General features: G+C 40.9%; 1 protein-coding gene across 4 annotated transcripts in view; it reads left to right on the forward strand.

Annotated features, from left to right (window-relative positions):
* Positions 1-23,514, forward strand: part of LOC134338942 (deleted in malignant brain tumors 1 protein-like) — a 164,160-nt gene that overhangs the window by 116,449 nt on the left and 24,197 nt on the right. For all 4 annotated transcript variants that reach the window (XM_063035155.1, XM_063035154.1, XM_063035156.1 and 1 more), the window contains 6 exons: positions 1,184-1,498; positions 4,770-5,084; positions 11,949-12,263; positions 15,595-15,909; positions 19,229-19,543; positions 22,793-23,107. In XM_063035155.1, coding sequence (XP_062891225.1) covers positions 1,184-1,498; positions 4,770-5,084; positions 11,949-12,263; positions 15,595-15,909; positions 19,229-19,543; positions 22,793-23,107 — 1,890 coding nt within the window. The remainder of the gene's footprint in view (positions 1-1,183; positions 1,499-4,769; positions 5,085-11,948; positions 12,264-15,594; positions 15,910-19,228; positions 19,544-22,792; positions 23,108-23,514) is intronic.

Below are 23,514 nucleotides of genomic sequence, written 5' to 3' on the forward strand. Positions count from 1 at the left end.
TCTTTGCAGGTAGAAGATTGAGGCAAGATTGAAGGGAAGTGTAACTCTCAGGTTCAGTCAGCGACGTAAGTTGAGGGAAGATGCTCTCTGGCCCCGCCAAATGTGTGAACTTTCAGGTGCAAAACCTCTTGTTTGTGTGGATGCTGTCTGGTTTGTTCCCCTGTTACAAATCAGTACCACAGAATAATGGACTGTATACCATATGCAATTAAATGATTTAGCTGTTTGATTCTTAATTTGACTAAAGTGTTCGTAAAGAAAAACAAAAAGAAAAGAGCCCATTTTAATGTAACAGTCTTATGTGTGCAAGTTGGAGTTCACGGTTTCCCTTCTGCTGGTCCTCCATCGATTTCCCTGGCCGTCATCGACTTCTGGCCCCACTCCAAGGCCACTGTTTTCGAACTGTGTCTACGAACTCTCCTTTCTGGCATCTTCTCTCTCCATCTTTTGCCGATAACAAAACCCAGATTAGCTCGGTGGCAGCCATACAGCATGAAAATACACCTCCCGCATTGGACAGCCAGCAACTCTAACCAAACCCCAAACACTGCTTCTACAGAAAGACTATGACATTAGCAGTGAAACTTTTCCCAGGGTGTTACTCTTTCCCCTCCCTCCCCCCACTAAATTTAGTGATGTCCTCATGACATTGAAATAATTTACCAGCCCTGCATGCAAAGAACAAAGTTCAACCCAGGTGTAAAAGGCAGTGACATAGATCCTCTGAATGATCTCCTCACTCTCCCGTACAAGCTGAAGTTCTTGCAGCTGCTGCTCCCGATCCATAGCACAGTCTTGCAGTATCTGCAGCTGGATGCACCTCACGCACATGTAGTCTCCCATGGGGCTCCCAAGACTCCAACATCAGGAGTGAAGAACCCGTGAAGGCCTTTTAAGCTATAGTAAGTATAATTGACACATGAAGAAGAAAGAGGAACATAACAAACTCAAACAGACAAGTTACCCAGAGCCAGTGCCACTTCCGTGCCGACGACTCCTTTCAGCCAGTGCTTGACAATCTACTTCCTCCTGTAGCCCGTCCCAACAATCAGCGCTGCAACAATGCTGGCTCCACTTCTACAAGCATTCACATGCTGTGTTATGGCCAGGAGCCTGGAATTGAACATATCTGTAAGAGAAACTCTGAAAAATACAGTAATTTCTTCTTTGAATGTCATTCCAGAGCCCAATATAAGGCTGGTAGGCGGCAGTGATCGTTGTTCAGGGAGAGTGGAGGTGTGGCACAGTGCACAATGGGGAACGGTATGCGACGATGGATGGGACACTGATGACGCCAAGGTTGTCTGCAGTCAGTTGGGCTGTCCCCCTGCCGCAGCAGCAATACAGGGGGCACACTTCGGGCAAGGCAGCGGGAATATCTGGATGGATGATGTTGCGTGCAATGGAAATGAATCCGCCCTTGACGAATGTTCCTTTGGAGGGTGGGGCATTCATAACTGCCATCACGGAGAGGATGCAGGAGTGATTTGTTCAGAAGGTAGGCATAGAACAAAGAACCTCTTTGTTTCTGCTTTCTGTCTATTGGGATTAACAAAGACTCTATATTTTAGTAATTAGGCCAGCCACTCCAGTTGCTGTGGCTAAAATGATGAGAATTTATCAACTGATGCTTGATGTTGTTGAAGCAGGCACAACTTAATTAACATTTTTTCTGCGTCACTTAAAATGCTACAGTGTTTCATTTGGCAAATTTTTATGTCCTAGTTGGTTGTGCATACAGGTGCTGATTCCAGGTTCATATAAGATAAGACGTATCAGATCAGAAAATATAAGGATTGACTGGTAATTTATCTGTATTCAGAACAGTGAATTGTAACTATTTATTAACGGCATTTCGTTTTCTGGGGTTCATGTAGAAAGTCTATTTTATAAACTGCGTATAAACCTTTAGGGCAGGGGTGGCCATTGTTTTACATTCCATGCGTCAATTTTTTCACGCACGAGTTCAGTAGCGCTATACAACTCTCGTACCCCCATTCAATTCTTGAAAAAATATGTTAATATACACATATGTAGCATTTTTACATGATATATTGATTGAATATAAAACAAGATAAACATTACTTTCCTTAATGAGGCTTTTAACAAATATATTTTGTCTTCTTTTGATTTCTTCCTTTTTCTTAATCACATAGTCTTTCCGTAACTCAGACCCAGGCACTAGCTTCAATTTTCCTTCTATTTCAGTCTGATGTTGTGTTTTATAGTGTCTTTTAGGATCATGTCTTCTATTATGTGAGAAAGTGTTTCCACAAAGAATGCACAATGGTTTTCCTGACGGACCTGCTATAAATAAAAACTCATTTTCCCTCTGTTCATTGAATTCACACTTACTATCACTTTCTGCTTTTCTTTTGCACTGTGATGGGTCACTGAATGTAAAAACAAAACTTAGGTTTTCGAAAAAGTACAAAACTGCAAATGCTCACAAAGGACGAACAAAGCATAACTCCATAGCACACGAGTGTCAATTGTAAACTGACTGGTAAAAACCTGCGACCCACCGCTGGTGCAGATGCCTGGCACCCCAGGATCAAACAAGTATCAAACATGTATTGAACAGTTATGGAACAACTGCAGAACACAAGTCCTTCTTTTCTAGTTTGACTCATTGAACATTTAAATAATTTAAAACAGATCAATGTGAAAGAAGATAACATTCGCCAAAAGATGTGCAGAAAATAATAAAATCGCTAAAAATAACAGCTAAGTTTTATATTTATTCTCAGTAAAACCGATTTCTAGATCTAAGCTACTTGAATTACTGTTATAAACTTTTTTCTACAAATCTGTTTTTAGTTCATATTTTTTGCGTGAGTAGGGTTACTTTTTTATTATTATTACTTGGGTGGAATGCACCACCTTTGGTGCATGCGCCATAGTTTGGCCATCCGTGCTTTAGGGTGTTCTGCACAAGAACTCCCAAGTCCCTTTGCATCTCAGATGTTTTGATTTTACTCTGTTTAGAAAATAGTCTGCAGAATTATTTCTACTGATGAAGTGCAAGACCATGCATTTTCCAACATTGTATTTAATTTGCCGTTTCCATGCCCATACTCCCAAACTGTCTAAGTCCTTCTGAATTCACTCTCTTTTGACTTCTATTACCAACCTAATTTTCCCAATCTACCTGCATATTAAAATTTCCCCTTACTATTATAACATTTACCTTTTGGTACACCATTTCTATTTCTGTTGTATTCTGCAGTCTACATTTCAGTTGCTGTTCGGGGAGCTATAGCTACTACCATCAGGGTCCATTTCCATTGCAGTTTCATTACTGAACTGACTGGGATTCAACATCTTCCGATCCTATCTCATATCTTTCTCAGTATTTGATGCCATTCTCTAACAGCAGAGCGATGCCACGCGCCCAGTCTATGTTCATACCCTTTCGATATAATGTACAATGCAAATTCAGCTACCCACCAAACAACCTTTCAGCAACGAATCGGTGATGTCCACAAGATCGTATGTGACAATCTGTAAAAGCGCCGTATTGTTGTACTCAATGGACGTCGAGAACAGTATTGTAACCCTTTTTGATTCTGCATCCCTAATGTACCGATACTCACTCTGCTGGGAGATTTATTTTTGTTCGATCATCTGCCCGCCTTTCCTACCAGACTGACTGCATGCTATCTTTTCTCTTTTACCATCTGTGCTGTCCTGACCCCATTCCCTTCTGATTCCACCCCTCTGCAAAATTAGTTTGAGCCCTCCCCAATACCTCTAAGAAACACGTGTGTGAGGATGTTGGTCCCCATCGGCTTCATTTGTAAGCCTTCCCTTCTGTACAGGTCATGCCACCCCTGGAAGAGATCGGAATGATCCAAGAACCTGAAGCACTTCACTTCTTGCTCCAAATTCTCAGCCATGCATTTATCTGCCAAATCATTCTGTTTCTACCGTCCCTGGCACGTGACGCAGGCAGTAATCTTGAATGTGTTGTGTCTCAGCATTCTGTCCAGCTCTTTAAATCCTCATTGCGGAACATCTTTATACCGAGATTTCAGGCTGCTCTCCCTCCCCCTGCACAATGCTATGGACGTAATCCAAGTCCATAGCAACTGGGAGGGAGCAACAGACCATCTGTGTGTCCCGTTCATGTCAACAAACTTTTTTTTCGATTCTTCTGACTATTGAGTCTTCCATCTCAACTGCTCACGACTCTCCCTCTTTCCCTTCTGCAATCCATGGTCAGTGCAACCCACCTGGTCTCCATCACATTCTCCTGAGAGGTTATTTCAAAAAATAGTATCCAAAATGATATACTTACTATTCAGGGAATTTACCCAAGAGCTGCTGTAAGCTAACTGTCTATTCACCGTCTAATTCCTTCCCCTGACAGTCACTCAGTTATCAGACTCCTGCAGTTGCTGCTCCCGATCCATAGCACGATCTTCCAGTATCTGCAGATGGACGCACCTCACATACATGTAGTTGCCCGTAGGGCTCCCAAGACTTCAGCATCCAACGTAAATAACACGCCAAGGCCTTCTAAACTACACTAAGTTCCCCCCTCAAGTTACCCAGAGCCAGTGCCTCTTCTGTGCTGAAGACTCCTTTGAGCCAATGCCTGACAATCCACTTTTACCACTGGCCTCCCCCAACAATCAGTGCTGCAACAATGGTGGCTCCACTTGTGCAACATTCACATGCTGTGTAATGGACAGGAGCGCGGAACTGAACATACCTGAAGCGAAACTCCAAAAATACAGTAATTTCTTCTTTGAATGTCATTCTAGAGCCCGAAATAAGGCTGGTAGGCGGCAGCGATCGTTGTTCAGGGAGAGTGGAGGTGCTATACAATGCACAGTGGGGAACGGTATGTGACGATGGATGGGACACTGAAGACGCCAAGGTTGTCTGCAATGAGTTGGGTTGTCCCTCTGCTGCAGCAGCAATACTGGGGGCACACTTCAGGCAAGGCAGCGGGAATATCTGGATGGATGATGTTGCGTGCAATGGAAATGAATCTGCCCTTTGGGAATGTTCCTTCCGAGGATGGGGAAGTCATAACTGCGGTCACGGAGAGGATGCAGGAGTGATTTGTTCAGAAGGTAGGCATAGAACAAAGAACCTCTTTGTTTCTGCTTTCTGTCTATTGGGATTAACAAAGACTCTATATTTTAGTAATTAGGCCAGCCACTCCAGTTGCTGTGGGTAAAATGATGAGAATTTATCAACTGATGCTTGATGTTGTTGAAGCAGGCACAACTTAATTAACATTTTTTCTGCGTCACTTAAAATGCTACAGTGTTTCATTTGGCAAATTTTTATGTCCTAGTTGGTCGTGCATACAGGTGCTGATTCCAGCTTCATAATGGATAAGACGTATCAGATCAGAAAATATATGGAATGACCAGTAATAAATCTGTATGCAAAACAGTGAATTGTAACTATTTATTAACGTCATTTCGTTAGTTTTCTGGGGTTCACATAAGAACTCTATTTCATAAACTACATATAAACATTTAGGACAGGGGTGGCCAATGTTTTACATTCCATGCATCAATTTTTTCATGCACGAGATCAGATGCGCCGTACAACTCTTGTACTTCCATTCAGTTCTTGTAAAAATATGTTAATATACACATATTGAGCATTTTTACATGATATATTGATTTAATATAAAACAAGATAAACATTACTTACCTGAATGAGACTTTTCACATATATATTTTGTCTTCTTTTGATTTCTTCCTTTTTCTTAATCATATCGTCTTTCCGTAATTCAGACCCAAGCACTAGCTTCAGTTTTCCTTGTATTTCAGTCTGATGTTGTGTTTTATACTGTCTATTAGGATCATGTCTTCTATTATGGCAGAAAGTGTTTTCACAAACAATGCACAATGGTTTTCCTGACGGACCCGCTATAAATAAGAACTCATTTTCCCTCTGTTCATTGAATTCACGCTTACTATTATTTTCTGCTTTTCTTTCTTTCTTTCTTTTCAAATCTTTTTATTGTTATATACAGGAAAAATAACATGAGTACATCGAAGTAACAACCCTTACAATGCCTCAAAAAAAAATCTAAAAGATTGAAAAAAAAATTGTGATAACAAAAAAACCTACTACGCAGAGAAGTGAGAAAAAAAAAGAACCCATTAGGTGTACAACCCCGGAGCCATGCGTCATACAAAAAGCTTTAAAAATAAACATCAAACCACCAGCAAGGAAAGAAAATATACTAAAAAAATTTACAATTAGATCGTGGAAAAATTATGTCAATTAACTCAAATGATAATAACGTGCAAATGGGCCCCATCTTTTCTCAAAATCAAATAAAGGTTCAGAGGTTCGACTTCTAATTTTCTCCAAACTAGGACATAGCATCAGTTGAGAGAGCCATTGTGACAAAGTGGGAGCTGATGTATCCTTCCACTTCAACAAAATGGCCCTCCTAGCTATCACTGTAACAAATGCAATAACATGTTGGTCAGACACTGAAATACCATGAATATTTTGAGGAACTATTCCAAACAGCACAGTTAATTTATTAGGTTGTAAATTAATTTTAAGTGCTTTAGAATTTGTTGAGAAAACCAACTTCCAGGACTGTTCCAATATAGAACAAGACCAAAACATCTTTCCTATGAACTTTCATGATTTGCCTTTTGGCTGCAGCCATGTTTAATTGAGATGCAAGCAGTTTATTATTTTTATCTCCAGACATATAAAATTGGCTTTTTTAACTTAAGCAAATAACCTTCAATGGGATGAGTTAATAACAGGTTATATTGTGATTGAAGTTCCACCCTTTGTTTAAATAAATCAGTATTGGGGGAAATTGCATAAATATTATCTAAATCTTTAATTTGATTTGAAAATCTATCTAATTCTGCTTTAGTTTGTTTTTTAAGTTTAGCTGAATAAGAAGTAATCTGACCATGTAGAAATGCTTTAAATGTATCCCATATAACTAATTTAGACATACCCCCTGTATCACAAAAAAGAAAAAATTGTTTTATCTGGGTTTCAATAAAACTGACAAAGTCAGAGTTTTGCAATAATGTCTGAGACATGCGCCAAGGTGGGCGGGCAAGAATGACATCATCAAATTCAAAAGACAAACTCGGAGGCGCATGATCAGATATAGCAATAGCGTCATATTCGCAAGTTTTAACACTAGGCAAGAAGCGGGGATCGATTATAATATAATCGATCCTCGAATATTTTTTATAAACATGTGAGAAGAAAGAATATTCTCTATTATTGGGATGAAGATACCTCCACAATTCAATCAACCCAAAATCAATCAAAAAGGAATTAATAAATGACGTGGATCGATTTGGAAGTCACTGATTGGTTGAGCTTTTATCAGTCATAGGATTTAAACAGCAATTAAAATCCCCACCCATTATGAGCATATATTCATTTAAGTCAGGCAGTAAAGCAAATAACTTTTTAAAAAAAGAAAGGTCATCTAAGTTGGGACCATACAAGTTAACCAAAACAACTTTTCTGTTACAGATTGTTCCTTTAACAATTAAAAATCTACCATCAGAATCTGATTCAATATCCTCTTGAATAAATATATTAGGTTTAATGAAAATAGACACACCTTTTGTTTTACTCTGAGAAGTAGAGTGGAATTGCAAACCATTCCACCATCTAAAAAAATCTATTTTGATCTCCCACCCTGGTATGTGTCTCTTGAGCAAAAATTATATCAGGTTGGATTCAGTTAATAATTTTTAAAGTCTTCTTTCGTTTAATAGGATGATTCCAACCACGTACATTCCAACTTATTATATTAATCCGTATGAACACCATACTATAATTTTATTCTACTTTGTACATGCACAGAGCACATACCAATACGGGATGATCAAATATGGCGGTGATGAAGAATACAACCAAATAAAAAACACGCACGGTCCGGAACCACCCAATGGGAAAAAACTCCTAACTCTAAACCCACCCACCCACACCCGGAAACCCGAAAGAGGCAAGCGATCTACGATAGAATTCAAAGCTGCTGACTGCTCTGTCTGTGTTTTCTTTCCCTCCCCCCAGTTAGTAAAAAAGTAGAGTAACCTTGTGAAAAAAAACAATAAAGTCTCAGCAAAAAAAGGTATTTACATTCCATCGACTAATAAACAAGAAAGAACCAAAATAATGTTATCTCTTAGAGAGGAAAACCAGTGCTATGTTTAAGTTTTATATTAATTCCCCAAAAAAGCTTTAAATTCAATTATAAAATGTTATAATAAAACAGAAAAAATATATAAAAAGCCCTATTAGTAGGAAAAAACTACCAATTTGCTTATTTAAAAGAAAACAAGTATTAAATTAAAGGAACAAATCGCCTTATCTTCTTCCCTCAGTCGTAGAATGTCCGGAGATCATTTAAACAGAGATATTTAAATCATAAATCTTTCCAAAGGAAAACCAACAATATGCAATAAAGAACAACTCTCTGTCGTCTTTAGTTAGTCTCTCGATGAAATATACAAGTGACCTTCGTAAATCTTTCCAAAATGCGAATAATATACAAATAGCCAAACAGCCTTTCAGATGAACCATTCAACAGCGGCGTCGGTGACAGCGGCAGGCAAAGCCTGAACAAATTCCAGTGCAGCTTTTGGATCAAAAAAAGTACGAGGAGGAGAATTAGCAGGGAAAATTTTAATTCTTGTCGGGTACCTCAGAGACGGAAAAAGTTTTTTTATCATAGCTTGTTTCATTACCAGGGCAAATTTTAATCTTTCTTCCATTATCTGTCTTGGATAATCTTTGTAGAAGCAGAGCTCAGATTCCATAAATCTAAAAACTCTCTGTTTTCTTGCCTGTCGCATTATTTGATCTTTAATTTTAAAGTGATGAAAGCAAACCAGAACAGATCTTGGTTTACTAGAATCCTTCAATTTCGAGATAAACGCCCTGGGTGCCCTTTCTATAGCAGGCAGCTTTGATAGAATGGTAGGAAATAAAGTGTGGAAAAGCTTACCAAAGTAAGCCGTTAGATCTCCATCTTCAGCTCCTTCCTGCAGACCAACAATTCTTATATTCCTTCGTCGAGACCTAGTTTCCAGGTCTATAATCTTATTTTGATATCTTTCCAAACGAGTTGTAGCTTCAGACAACTTTTGCTTAGTTATCTTCAATTCCTCTTCATGTGAAGTAACTTGAGTTTCCAGGTATTTAAGTTTCCCCAGAAATGACTTCATTTCATTACTATTCTTTTCCAGTTGGTCTTTAATTGATCCGTTCTGATCCTTAATTGAATTCAGTGTCCGAACAATATCTTCAGCCCACGATGGCATTTCATCAGATCTTTCCTTTTGCACCTTTCCTTTCCCATTACCTTTATCACTAGGTTCAGGTAAATTCTTCCCACTTCTTGTAGACATAGACATATTGATCCCCCTCAAGAATCAACAAGTAAAAATTTTAAATTCAAAGCTTAAGCTTTGAGAGAGAAAGAAAACTAAGAGGAGCACAGAAATACTGCTCCTCCATTTGCAGACAGGGACGGTCCTCCCTTTCTGCTTTTCTTTTGCACTGTGATGGGTCACTAAATGTAAAAACAAAGCTTAGTTTTTCGAAAAAGTACAAACTGCATTGTTCACAAAGGACGAACAAAGCATATCTCCGCAGCACACGAGTGTCAATTGTAAACTGACTGGCAAAAACCTGCCACCCACCGCTGGTGCAGACGCCTGGCGCCTCAGGATCAAACAAGTATCAAACATGTATTGAACAGTTATGGAACGACTGCAGAACAAAAGTCCTTCTTTTCTAGTTTGACTCATTGAACATTTTTTAAAATGGAAAACAGATCAATGTGAAAAAAGATAACGTTCACCAAAAGATGTGCACAAAATAATAAAATCGCTAAAAATAATAGCTAAGTTTTAGATTTATTCTCAGTAGAACACATTTCTAGATCTAAGCTACTTGAATTACTGTTATAGATTTTTTTTTCTACAAATCGGTTTTTAGTTAATACTTTTTGCCTGAGAATGCTTACTTTTTTATTATTATCACAGGGGTGCAATTTACGCCACCTTTGGCGATCACTGCTTTACGGTGTTCTGCACAAGAACTCCCAAGCCCCTTTGCATCTCAGATGTTTCAATTTTACTCCGTTTAGAAAATAGTCTGCAGAATTATTTCTACTGATGAAGTGCAAGACCATGCATTTTCCAACATTGTATTTAATTTGCCGTTTCCATGCCCATACTCCCAAACTGTCGAAGTCCTTCTGAATTCACTCTCGTTTGACTTCTATTACCAACCTAATTTTCCCAATCTACCTGCATGTTAAAATTTCTCCTTAACATTTCCCTTTTGGTACACCATTTCTATTTCTGTTGTATTCTGCAGTCTACATTTCAGTTACTATTCAGGGAGCTGCATATACTGCCATCAGGGTCCATTTCCATTGCAGTTTCATTACTGAACTGACAAGAATTCAACATCTTCCAATCCTATGTCATATCTTCCTCAGTATTTGATGCCATTCTCTAATAGCAGAGCAATGCCAAGCCCCCACCCTATGTTCATACCCTGTCGATACAATATACAATGGAAATTAGCTACCCACCAAACAATCTTTCAGCAACAAATCGGTGATGTCCACAAGATCATACATGACAATTTGTAAAAGTGCCGTGTTGTTGTGGTCAATAGACGGTGAGAACAGTATTGTAACCCTTTTTGATTCTGCATCCCTCATCGCTGATACTCACTCTGCTGGTAGCTTTTTTTTTTGTTTTATCATCTGCCCAACTTTCCTACCAGACTGACTGCATGCTGTCTTTTCTCTTTTACCATCGCGCTGTCCTGACCCCATTCCCTTCAGTTTCCACCCCCCTGCAAAATTAGTTTGAACCCTTCCCAATAGCTCTAAGAAACCAGTGTCGAGAATGTTGGTCCCCATTGGCTTCAGCTCCAAGCCTTCCCTTCTGTACAGGTCATGCCTCCCCGAGAAGATATCCGAATGATCCAAGAACCTGAAGAACTTCACTCCCTGCTCCAAGTTCTCAGCCACGCATTTATCTGCCAAATCATTCTGTTTCTACCGTCCCTTGTGCGTGACGCAGGCAGTAATCCTGAATGTGTTGCGTCTCAGCATTCCGTCTATCTCTTTAAATCCTCATTGCGGAACCTCCTTGTACCAAGATTTCAGGCTGCTCTTCCTCCCCCTGCACAATTCTATGGACGCGATCCGAGTCCATAGCAACTGGAAGGAAGTAACAGACCATCCGTGTGTCTCACTCACGTCAACAAACTTTTTTTTTGATTCCTCTGACTATTGAGTCTTCCACCTCAACTGCTCACGACTCTCCCTCCTTCCCTTCTGCAATCCATGGTCAGTGCAACCCACCTGGACTCCGTGGCATTCTCCTGAGAGGTTATTTCAAAAAATAGTATCCAAAATGATATACTTACTATTCAGGGAATTTACCCAAGAGCTGCTGTGTGCTATCTGTCTATTCACCGTCAAATTTCTTCCCCTGACAGTCACTCAGTTATCAGACTCCTGCAGCTCTGATGGATGATCTCCTCACTCTCCCGTAGAAGCCGAAGGTCTTGCAGTTGCTGCTCCCGATCTAAAGCATGGTTTTGCAGTATCTGCAGCTGGACGCACCTCACAAACATGTAGTTGCCCATGGGGCTCCCAAGACTTCAACCTCCAACATGAATAACATGCAAAGGCCTTCTAAACTACACTAAGTACCCCCCTCAAGTTACCCAGAGCCAGTGCCTCTTCTGTGCTGAAGACTCCTTTGAGCCAATGCCTGACAATCCACTTTAACCACTGGCCTATCCCAACAGTCAGTGCTGCAACAATGGTGGCTCCGCTTGTGCAAACATTCACATGCTGTGTTATGGACAGGAACGCGGAACTGAACATATCTGAGGCGAAACTCCAAAAAATACAGTAATTTCTTCTTTGAATGTCATTCTAGAGCCCGAAATAAGGCTGGTAGGCGGCAGCGATCGTTGTTCAGGGAGAGTGGAGGTGCAGTACAATGCACAGTGGGGAACGGTATGCGACGATGGATGGGACACTGAAGACGCCAAGGTTGTCTGCAATGAGTTGGGTTGTCCCTCTGCTGCAGCAGCAATACCGGGGGCACGCTTCGGGCAAGGCAGCGGGAATATCTGGATGGACGATGTTGCGTGCAATGGAAAGGAATCCGCCCTTTCGGAATGTTCCTTCCGAGGATGGGGGAGTCATAACTGCGGTCACAGAGAGGATGCAGGAGTGATTTGTTCAAAAGGTAGGCATAGAAGAAAGAACCTCTTTGTTTCTGCTTTCTGTCTATTGGGATTAACAAAGACTCTATATTTATAATTAGGCCAACCACTCTAGTTTCTGTGGGTAAAACGATGCGAATTTATGAACTGATGCTTGACGTTGTTGAGGCAGGCACAACTTAATTAATATTTTTTCTGCGTCACTTAAAATGCTGGAGTGTTTCATTTGGCAAATTTTTATGTCCTAGTTGGTCGTGCATACAGGTGCTAATTCCCGCTTCATAATGGATAAGACGTATCAGATCAGAAAATATAAGGAATGTCCGGTCATAAATCTGTATGCAAAACAGTGAATTGTAGCTATTTATTAACCTTATTTCATTAGTTTTCTGGGGTTCACGTAGGAAGTCTATTTCATAAACTGCATAAAAAACCTTGAGGGCAGGGGTGGCCAATGGTTTACAATCCATGCGTCAATTGTTTCAAGCGCGAGTTCAGATGCGCCATACAACTCTTGTACCTCCCTTCAATTCTTGTAAAAATATGTTCATATACACATATTTAGCATTTTTACATGCTATATTGATTTAATATAAAACAAGATAAACATTACTTACCTTAATGAGACTTTTAACAAATATATTTTGTCTTCTTTTGATTTCTTCCTTTTTCTTAATCACATAGTCTTTCCGTAATCAGACCCAAGCACTAGCTTCAGTTTTCCTTCTATTTCAATCTGATGTTGTGTTTTATATTATCTTGTTAGGATCATGTCTTCTATTATGTGAGAAAGTGTTCTCACAGACAATGCACAATGGTTTTCCTGACGGACCCGCTATAAATAAGAACTCATTTTCCCTCTGTTCATTGAATTCACACTTACTATCACTTTCTGCTTTTCTTTTTCACTGTGATGGGTCACTGAATGTAAAAACAAAGCTTAGTTTTTCTAAAAAGTACAAACTGCAAATGTTCACAAAGGACGAACAAAGCATGACTCCGTAGCACACGAGTGTCAATTGTAAACTGACTGACAAAAACCTGCAACCCACCGCTGGTGCAGACGCCTGGCGCCTCAGGTTCAAACAAGTAAGAAAGATTTATTGAACAGTTATGGAACGACTGCAGATCAAAAGTCCTTCTTTTCTAGTTTGATACATTAAACATTTTTTAAAATTGAAAACAGATCAATGTGAAAGAAGATAACATTCGCCAAAAGATGTGCACGAAATAATAAAATAGCTAAAAATAATTGCTAAGTTTTAGATTTATTCTCAGTAAAACCCATTTCTAGATATAAGGTACTTGAATCCCTGTTATAGATTTTTTTGCTACAAATCTGTTTTTAGTCAATACTTTTTGCATGAGTAGGCTTACTTTTTTATTATTATCATTGGGTGCAATGCACCACTTTTGGTGCATGCGCCATAGGTTGGCCATCCCTGCTTTAGGCTGTTCTGCACAAGAACTCCCAAGTCCCTTTGCATCTCAGATGTTTCGACTTTACTCTGCTTAGAAAATAGTCTGCAGAATTATTTCTACTGATGAAGTGCAAGACAATGCATTTTCCAACATTGTATTTAATTTGCCGTTTCCATGCCCATACTCCCAAACTGTCTGTCCATCTGAATTCACTCTCGTTTGGGTTCTATTACCAACCTAATTTTCCCAATCTAACTGCTTATTAAAATTTCCCCTGACCATTATAACATTTACCTTTTGGTACACCATTTCTATTTCTGTTGTATTCTGCACTCTACATTTCAGTTACTGTTCGGGGAGCTGCATCTACTGCCATCAGGGTCCATTTCCATTGCAGTTTCCTTACTGAACTGACAAGGATTCAACATCTTCCGATCCTATGTCAAATCTTTCTCAGTATTTGATGCCATTCTCTAACAGCAGAGCGATGCCACGCCCCCAACCTATGTTCATACCCTTCCGATGCAATTTACAATGGAAATTCAGCTACCCACCAAACAATCTTTCGGCAACGAATCGGTGATGTCCACAGGATCATATGTGACACTTGGTAAAGAGCGCCGTGTTGTTGTGCTCAATAGACGTTGAGAACAGGATTGTAACCCTTTTTGATTCTGCATCCCTAATGCACTGATACTCACTCTGCTGGTAGCTTTTTTTTGTTCGATCATCTACCCGCCTTTACTACCAGACTGACTGCATGTTACCTTTTCTCTTTTCTCTTTTACCATCCGCGCTGTCCTGACCCCATTCCCTTCTGTTTCCACCCCTCTGCAAAATTACTTTGAACCCTCCCCAATAGGTCTAAGAAAGCAGTGTGCGAGAATGTTGGACCCCATGGGCTTAAGCTGCAACCCTTCCGTTCTGTACAGCTCATGCCTCCCCTAGAAGATATTCCAACGATCCAAGAACTTGAAGCACTTCACTCCCTGCTCCAAATTTCGCAGCCACGCATTTATCTCCCAAATAATTCTGTTTCTACCGTCCCTGGTGCGTGACGCAGGCAGTAATCCTGAATGTGTTGTGTCTCAGCACTTTGTTCAGCTCTTAAATCCTCATTACGGAACCTCTTTGTCCCTAGATTTCAGGCTGCTGTCCCTCCCCCTGCACAATGCTGTGGACGCGATCCGAGTCCATAGCAACTGGGAGGGAGCAACAGACCATCCGTGCCTCCCGTTCACGTCAACAAACTTTTTTTTCGATTCCTCTGACTATTGAGTCTTCCATCTCAACCGCTCACGACTCTCCCTCTTTCCCTTCTGCAATTCATGGTCAGTGCAACCCACCTGGTCTCCGTGGCATTCTCCTGCGAGGTTATTTCAAAAAATAGTATCCAAAATGATATATTTATTATTCAGGGAATTTACCCAAGAGCTGCTGTGAGCTAACTGTCTATTCACCGTCTAATTCCTTCTTCTGACAGTCACTCAGTTATCAGACTCCGGCAGCTCTGATGGATGATCTCCTCACTCTCCTGTAGAAACTGAAGGTCTTGTAGCTGCTGCTCCCGATTCATAGCACGGTCTTGCAGTATCTGCAGCTGGATGCACCTCACAAACATGTAGTTGCCTGTGGGGCTCCCAAGACTTCAACAGCCAACATGAATAACACTCAAAGGCCTTCTAAACTACACTAAGTACCCCCCTCATGTTACCCAGAGCCAGTGCCTCTTCTGTGCTGAAGACTCCTTTGAGCCAATGCCTGACAATCCACTTTAACCACTGGCCTATCCCAACAGTCAGTGCTGCAACAATGGTGGCTCCGCTTGTGCAAACATTCACATGCTGTGTAATGGATAGGAACGCGGAACTGAACATACCTGAAGCGAAACTCCAAAAAATACAGTAATTTCTTCTTTGAATGTCATTCCAGAGCCCGAAATAAGGCTGGTAGGCGGCAGCGATCGTTGTTCAGGGAGAGTGGAGGTGCGGTACAATGCACAGTGGGGAACGGTATGCGACGATGGATGGGACACTGAAGACGCCAAGGTTGTCTGCAATGAGTTGGGTTGTCCCTCTGCTGCAGCAGCAATCCCAGGAGCACACTTCGGGCAAGGCAGCGGGAATATCTGGATGGATGATGTTGCGTGCAATGGAAAGGAATCCGCCCTTTCGGAATGTTCCTTCCGAGGATGGGGGAGTCATAACTGCGGTCACAGAGAGGATGCAGGAGTGATTTGTTCAAAAGGTAGGCATAGACAAAGAACCTCTTTGTTTCTGCTTTCTGTCTATTGGGATTAAGAATGACTCTATATTTTAGTAATTAGACCAGCCACTCCAGTTGCTGTGGGTAAAACGATGCGAATTTATGAACGGATGCTTGACGTTGTTGAGGCAGGCACAACTTAATTAACATTTTTTCTGCGTCACTTAAAATGCTGGAGTGTTTCATTTGGCAAATTTTGATGTCCTAGTTGACGTGCATACAGGTGCTGAGTCCAGCTTCATACAGGATAAGATGTATCAGATCAGAAAATATAAGGAATGACCGGCAATAAATCTGTATGCAAAACAGTGAATTGTAACTATTTATTAACATTATTTTGTTAGTTTTCTGGGGTTCATGTAGGAAGTCTATTTCATAAACTACATGTAAACCTTTAGGGCAGGGGTGGCCAATGTTTTAGATTGCATGCGTCAATTTTTTCACGCACGAGTTCAAATGCGCCATACAACTCTAGTACCCCCAGTCAATTCTTGTAAAAATATGTTAATATACACACATTTAGCATTTTACATGAAGTATTGATTGAATATAAAACAAGATAAACATTACTTACCTTAATGAGACTTTTAACAAATATATTTTGTCTTCTTTTGATTTCTTCCTTTTTCTTAAGCACATAGTCTTTCCGTGACTCAGACCCAAGCACTAGCTTCAGTTTTCCTTCTATTTCAGTCTGATGTTGTGTTTTATATTGTCTATGAGGATCATGTCTTCTATTATGTGAGAAAATGTTTCCACAGACAATGCACAATGGTTTTCCTGACTGACCCGCTATAAATAAGAACTCATTTTCCCTCTGTTCATTGAATTCTTGCTTACTATCACTTTCTGCTTTTCTTGTGCATTGATGGGTCACTGAATGTAAAATCAAGCTTACTTTTTCGAAAAAGTACAAAACTGCAAATGTTCACGATGGACGAACAAAGCATAACTCCGTAGCACACGAGTGTCAATTGTAAACTGACTGGCAAAAACCTGCAACCCACCACTGGTGTAGGTGCCTGGCGTCTCAGGATCAAACAAGTAAGAAACATTTATTGAACAGTTATGGAACGACTGCAGAACAAAAGTCCTTCTTTTCTAGTTTGACACACTAAACATTTTTTACAATTGAAAACAGATCAATGTGAAAGAAGATAACATTCGCCAAAAGATGTGCACAAAATAATAACATCGCTAAAAATAACAGCTAAGTTTTAGATTTATTCTCAGTAAAACCCATTTCTAGATATAAGGTACTTGAATCCCTGTTATAGATTTTTTTTCTACAAATCTGTTTTTAGTTAATATTTTTTGCATGAGTAGGCTTACTTTTTTATTAATATCATTGGGTGTAATTTGCCACTTTGGCGACTGCGCCATAGGTTGGCCATCCCTGCTTTAGGGTGTTCTGCACAAGAACTCCCAAGTCCCTTTGCATCTCAGATATTTTAATTTTACTCTGTTTAGAAAATAGTCTGCAGAATTATTTCTACTGATGAAGTGCAAGACCATGCATTTTCCAACATTGTTTTTAATTTGCCTTTTCCATGCCAATACTCCCAAACTGTCTAAGTCCTTCTGAATTCACTCTCTTTTGAGTTGTATTACCAACCTAATTTTCCCAATCTACCTGTATATTAAAATTTCCCCTTACTATCATAACATTTCCCATTTGGTACACCATTTCTGTTTCTGTTTTATTCTGCACTCTACATTTCAGTTACTGTTCCGGGAGCTGCATCTACTGCCACAGGGTCCATTTCCATTGCAGTTTCCTTACTGAACTGACAAGGATTCAACATCTTCTGATCCAATGTAATATCTTTCTCAGTATTTGATGCCATTCTCTAACAGCAGAGCGATGCCACGTTCCCAGCATATGTTCATACCCTTTGGATACAATGTACAATGCAAATTCAGCTACCCACCAAACAATCTTTCAGCAACCAGTCAGTGATGTCCACAAGATCGTATGTGACAATCTGTAAAAGCGCCGTGTTGTTGTGCTCAATAGACATTGAGAACAGTATTGTAACCCTTTTTGATTCTGCATCCCTCATCACTGATACTTACTCTGCTGGTAGCTTTTTTTTGTTCGATCATCTACCCGCCTTTACTACCAGACTGACTGCATGTTACCTTTTCTCCTATACCACCTGCACTGTCCTGACCCCATTCCCTTCTGTTTCCACCCCTCTGCCAAATTAGTTTGAACCCTCCCCAATAGGTCTAAGAAGCCAGTGAGCAAGAATGTTGGACCCCATCAGCTTAAGCTGCAACCCTTCCATTCTGTACAGCTCATGCCTCCCCTAGAAGATATCCCAATGATCCAAGAACCTCAAGCACTTCACTCCCTGCTCCAAATCTCGCAGCCACGCATTTATCTCCCAAATCATTCTGTTTCTACCGTCCCTTGTGCGTGACGCAGGCAGTAATCCTGAATGTGTTGCATCTCAGCATTCCGTCCAGCTCTTTAAATCCTCATTACGGAACCTCATTGTCCCAAGATTTCAGGCTGCTTTCCGTCCCACTGCACAATGCTGTGGACGCGATCCGAGTCCATAGCAACTGGGAGGGAGCAACAGACCATCCGTGCCTCCCGTTCACGTCAACAAACTTTTTTTTCGATTCCTCTGACGATTGAGTCTTCCATCTCAACCGCTCACGACTCTCCCTCTTTCCCTTCTGCAATTCATGGTCAGTGCAACCCACCTGGTCTCCGTGGCGTTCTCCTGCGAGGTTATTTCAAAAAACAGTATCCAAAATGATATACTTATTATTCAGGGAATTTACCCAAGAGCTGCTGTGAGCTAACTGTCTATTCACCGTCTAATTCCTTCTTCTGACAGTCACTCAGTTATCAGACTCCGGCAGCTCTGATGGATGATCTCCTCACTCTCCCGTAGAAACTGAAGGTCTTGCAGCTGCTGCTCCCGATTCATAGCACGGTCTTGCAGTATCTGCAGCTGGATGCACCTCACAAACATGTAGTTGCCTGTGGGGCTCCCAAGACTTCAACAGCCAACATGAATAACACTCAAAGGCCTTCTAAACTACACTAAGTACCCCCCTCATGTTACCCAGAGCCAGTGCCTCTTCTGTGCTGAAGACTCCTTTGAGCCAATGCCTGACAATCCACTTTAACCACTGGCCTATCCCAACAGTCAGTGCTGCAACAATGGTGGCTCCGCTTGTGCAAACATTCACATGCTGTGTAATGGATAGGAACGCGGAACTGAACATACCTGAAGCGAAACTCCAAAAAATACAGTAATTTCTTCTTTGAATGTCATTCCAGAGCCCGAAATAAGGCTGGTAGGCGGCAGCGATCGTTGTTCAGGGAGAGTGGAGGTGCGGTACAATGCACAGTGGGGAACGGTATGCGACGATGGATGGGACACTGAAGACGCCAAGGTTGTCTGCAATGAGTTGGGTTGTCCCTCTGCTGCAGCAGCAATCCCGGGAGCACACTTCGGGCAAGGCAGCGGGAATATCTGGATGGATGATGTTGCGTGCAATGGAAAGGAATCCGCCCTTTCGGAATGTTCCTTCCGAGGATGGGGGAGTCATAACTGCGGTCACAGAGAGGATGCAGGAGTGATTTGTTCAAAAGGTAGGCATAGACAAAGAACCTCTTTGTTTCTGCTTTCTGTCTATTGGGATTAAGAATGACTCTATATTTTAGTAATTAGACCAGCCACTCCAGTTGCTGTGGGTAAAACGATGCGAATTTATGAACGGATGCTTGACGTTGTTGAGGCAGGCACAACTTAATTAACATTTTTTCTGCGTCACTTAAAATGCTGGAGTGTTTCATTTGGCAAATTTTGATGTCCTAGTTGACGTGCATACAGGTGCTGAGTCCAGCTTCATACAGGATAAGATGTATCAGATCAGAAAATATAAGGAATGACCGGCAATAAATCTGTATGCAAAACAGTGAATTGTAACTATTTATTAACATCATTTCGTTAGTTTTCTGGGGTTCACATAAGAACTCTATTTCATAAACTGCATGTAAACATTTAGGACAGGGGTGGCCAATGTTTTACATTGCATGCGTCAATTTTTTCACGCACGAGTTCAGGTGCGCCGTACAACTCTTGTACCCCCATTCAATTCTTGTAAAAATATGTTCATATACACATATTTAGCATTTTTACATGATATATTGACTGAATATAAAACAAGATAAACATTACTTACCTTAATGAGACTTTTAACAAATATATTTTGTCTTCTTTTGATTTCTTCCTTTTTCTTAATCACATAGTCTTTCTGTAAATCAGACCTAAGCACCAGCTTCAGTTTTCCATCTATTTCAGTCTGATGTTGTGTTTTATACTGTCTATTAAGATCATGTCTTCTATTATGTGAGAAAGTGTTTTCACAAACAATGCACAATGGTTTTCCTGACGGACCCGCTATAAATAAGAACTCATTTTCCCTCTGTTAATTGAATTCACACTTACTATCACTTTCTGCTTTTCTTTTCCTCATTTTCTTTTGCTCTGTGATGGGTCACTGAATGTAAAAACAAAGCTTAGTTTTTCGAAGCAGTACAAAACTGCAAATGTTCAGAAACTATGAACAAAGCATAACTCCGTAGCCACGAGTGTCAATTGTAAACTGACTGACAGAAACTTGCGATGCACCGCTGGTGCAGACGCCTGGCGCCCCAGGATCAAACAAGTAAGAAACATATATGGAACAGTTATGGAACGACTGCAAAACAAAAGTCCTTCTTTTCTAGTTTGACTCATAGAACATTTAAAAAATTTAAAACAGATCAATGTGAAAGAAGATAACATTCGCCAAAAGATGTGCACAAAATAATAACATCGCTAAAAATAACAGCTAAGTTTTAGATTTATTCTCAGTAAAACCCATTTCTAGATATAAGGTACTTGAATCCCTGTTATAGATTTTTTTTCTACAAATCTTTTTTTAGTTAATATTTTTTGCATGAGTAGGCTTACTCTTATTATTATTACTGGGGTGCAATGCACCACTTTTGGTGCATGCGCTGTCGGTTGGCCATCCCTGCTTTAGGGTGTTCTGCACAAGAACTCCCAAGTCCCTTTGCATCTCAGATGTTTCGACTTTACTCTGCTTAGAAAATAGTCTGCAGAATTATTTCTACTACTGATGAAGTGCAAGACCATGCATTTTACAACATTGTATTTAATTTGCCGTTTCCATGCCCATACTCCCAAACTGTCTAAGTCCTTCTGAATTCACTCTCTTTTGGGTTCTATTACCAACCTAATTTTCCCAATCTAACTGCTTATTAAAATTTCCCCTGACCATTATAACATTTACCTTTTGGTACACCATTTCTATTTCTGTTGTATTCTGCACTCTACATTTCAGTTACTGTTGCGGGAGCTGCATCTACTGCCATCAGGGTCCATTTCCATTGCAGTTTACTTACTGAACTGACAAGGATTCAACATCTTCCGATCCTATATCAAATCTTTCTCAGTATTTGATGCCATTCTGTAACAGCAGAGCGATGCCACGCCCCCAGCATATGTTCATACCCTTCCAGTGCAATGTACAATGGAAATTCAGCTACCCACCAAACAATCTTTCAGCAACGAAGCGGTGATGTCCACAAGATCGTATGTGACAATCTGTAAAAGTGCCGTGTTGTTGTGCTCAATAGACGTTGAGAACAGTATTGTAACCCTTTTTGATTCTGCATCCCTCATCACTGATACCATCCGCGCTGTCCTGACCCCATTCCCTTCTGTTTCCATCCCTCTGCAAAATTAGTTTGAACCCTCCCCAGTAGGTCTAAGAAAGCAGTGTGCGAGAATGTTGGACCCCATGGGCTTAAGCTGCAACCCTTCCGTTCTGTACAGCTCATGCCTCCCCTAGAAGATATTCCAATGATCCAAGAACCTGAAGCACTTCCCTCCCTGCTCCAAATTCTCAGCCATGCATTTATCTGCCAAATCATGCTGTTTCTACCGTCCCTGGCATGTGACACAGGCAGTAATCCTGAATGTGTTGCGTCTCAGCATTCCGTCCAGCTCTTTAAATCCTCATTGTGGAACCTCTTTGTACCAAGATTTCAGGCTGCTGTCCCTCCCCCTGCACAATGCTATGGACGCAATCCGAGTCCAGAGCACCTGGGAAGGAGCAACAGACGTGTGTCCCGTTCACATCAACAATCTTTATTTTCGATTCCTCTGACTATTGAGCCTTCCATCTCAACTGCTCAGGACTCTCCCTCTTTCACATATACAATCCATGGTCAGTGCAACCCACCTGGTCTCCGTGGCATTCTGCTGAGAGGTTATTTCAAAAAATAGTATCCAAAATGATATACTTATTATTCAGGGAATTTACCCAAGAGCTGCTGTGAGCTAACTGTCTATTCACCGTCTAATTCCTTCTTCTGACAGTCACTCAGTTATCAGACGCCGGCAGCTCTGATGGATGATCTCCTCACTCTCCCGTAGAAGCCGAAGATCTTGCAGCTGCTGCTCCTGATCCATAGCACGGTCTTGCAGAATCTGCAGCTGGACGCACCTCACAAACATGTAGTTGCCTGTGGGGCTCCCAAGACTTCAACAGCCAACATGAATAACACTCAAAAGCCTTCTAAACTACACTAAATACCCCCCTCAAGTTACCCAGAGCCAGTGCCTCTTCTGTGCTGAAAACTCCTTTGAGCCAATGCCTGACAATCCACTTTAACCACTGGCCTATCCCAGCAGTCAATTCTGCAACAATGGTGGCTCCTCTTGTGCAAACATTTACATGCTGTGTAATGGATAGGAACGTGGAACTGAACATACCTGAAGCGAAACTCCAAAAAATACAGTAATTTCTTCTTTGAATGTCATTCCAGAGCCCGAAATAAGGCTGGTAGGCGGCAGCGATCGTTGTTCAGGGAGAGTGGAGGTGCAGTACAATGCACAGTGGGGAACGGTATGCGACGATGGATGGGACACTGAAGACGCCAAGGTTGTCTGCAATGAGTTAGGTTGTCCCTCTGCTGCAGCAGCAATACAGGGGGCACACTTCGGGCAAGGCAGCGGGAATATCTGGATGGATGATGTTGCGTGCAATGGAAATGAATCCGCCCTTTGGGAATGTTCCTTCCGAGGATGGGGGAGTCATAACTGCGGTCACAGAGAGGATGCAGGAGTGATTTGTTCAAAAGGTAGGCATAGAACAAAGAACCTCTTTGTTTCTGCTTTCTGTCTATTGGGATTAAGAACGACTCTATATTTTAGTAATTAGACCAGCCACTCTAGTTGCCGTGGGTAAAACGATGAGAATTTTTGTACTGATGCTTGACATTGTTGAGGCAGGCACAACTCAATTAACATTTGTTCTGCGTGGTTTCAGGTGCTGGAGTGTTCCATTTTGGCAAATTTTGAAGTCCTAGTTGACGTGCATACAGGTGCTGAGTCCAGCTTCATACAGGATAAGACGTATCAGATCAGAAAATATAAGGAATGACCGGCAATAAATCTGTATGCAAAACAGTGAATTGTAACTATTTATTAACATCATTGCGTTAGTTTTCTGGGGTTCATGTAGGAAGTCTATTTCATAAACTACATG

The sequence above is a fragment of the Mobula hypostoma genome, chromosome 28, assembly GCF_963921235.1.
Source record: "Mobula hypostoma chromosome 28, sMobHyp1.1, whole genome shotgun sequence".
Classification (NCBI taxonomy): domain Eukaryota; kingdom Metazoa; phylum Chordata; class Chondrichthyes; order Myliobatiformes; family Myliobatidae; genus Mobula; species Mobula hypostoma.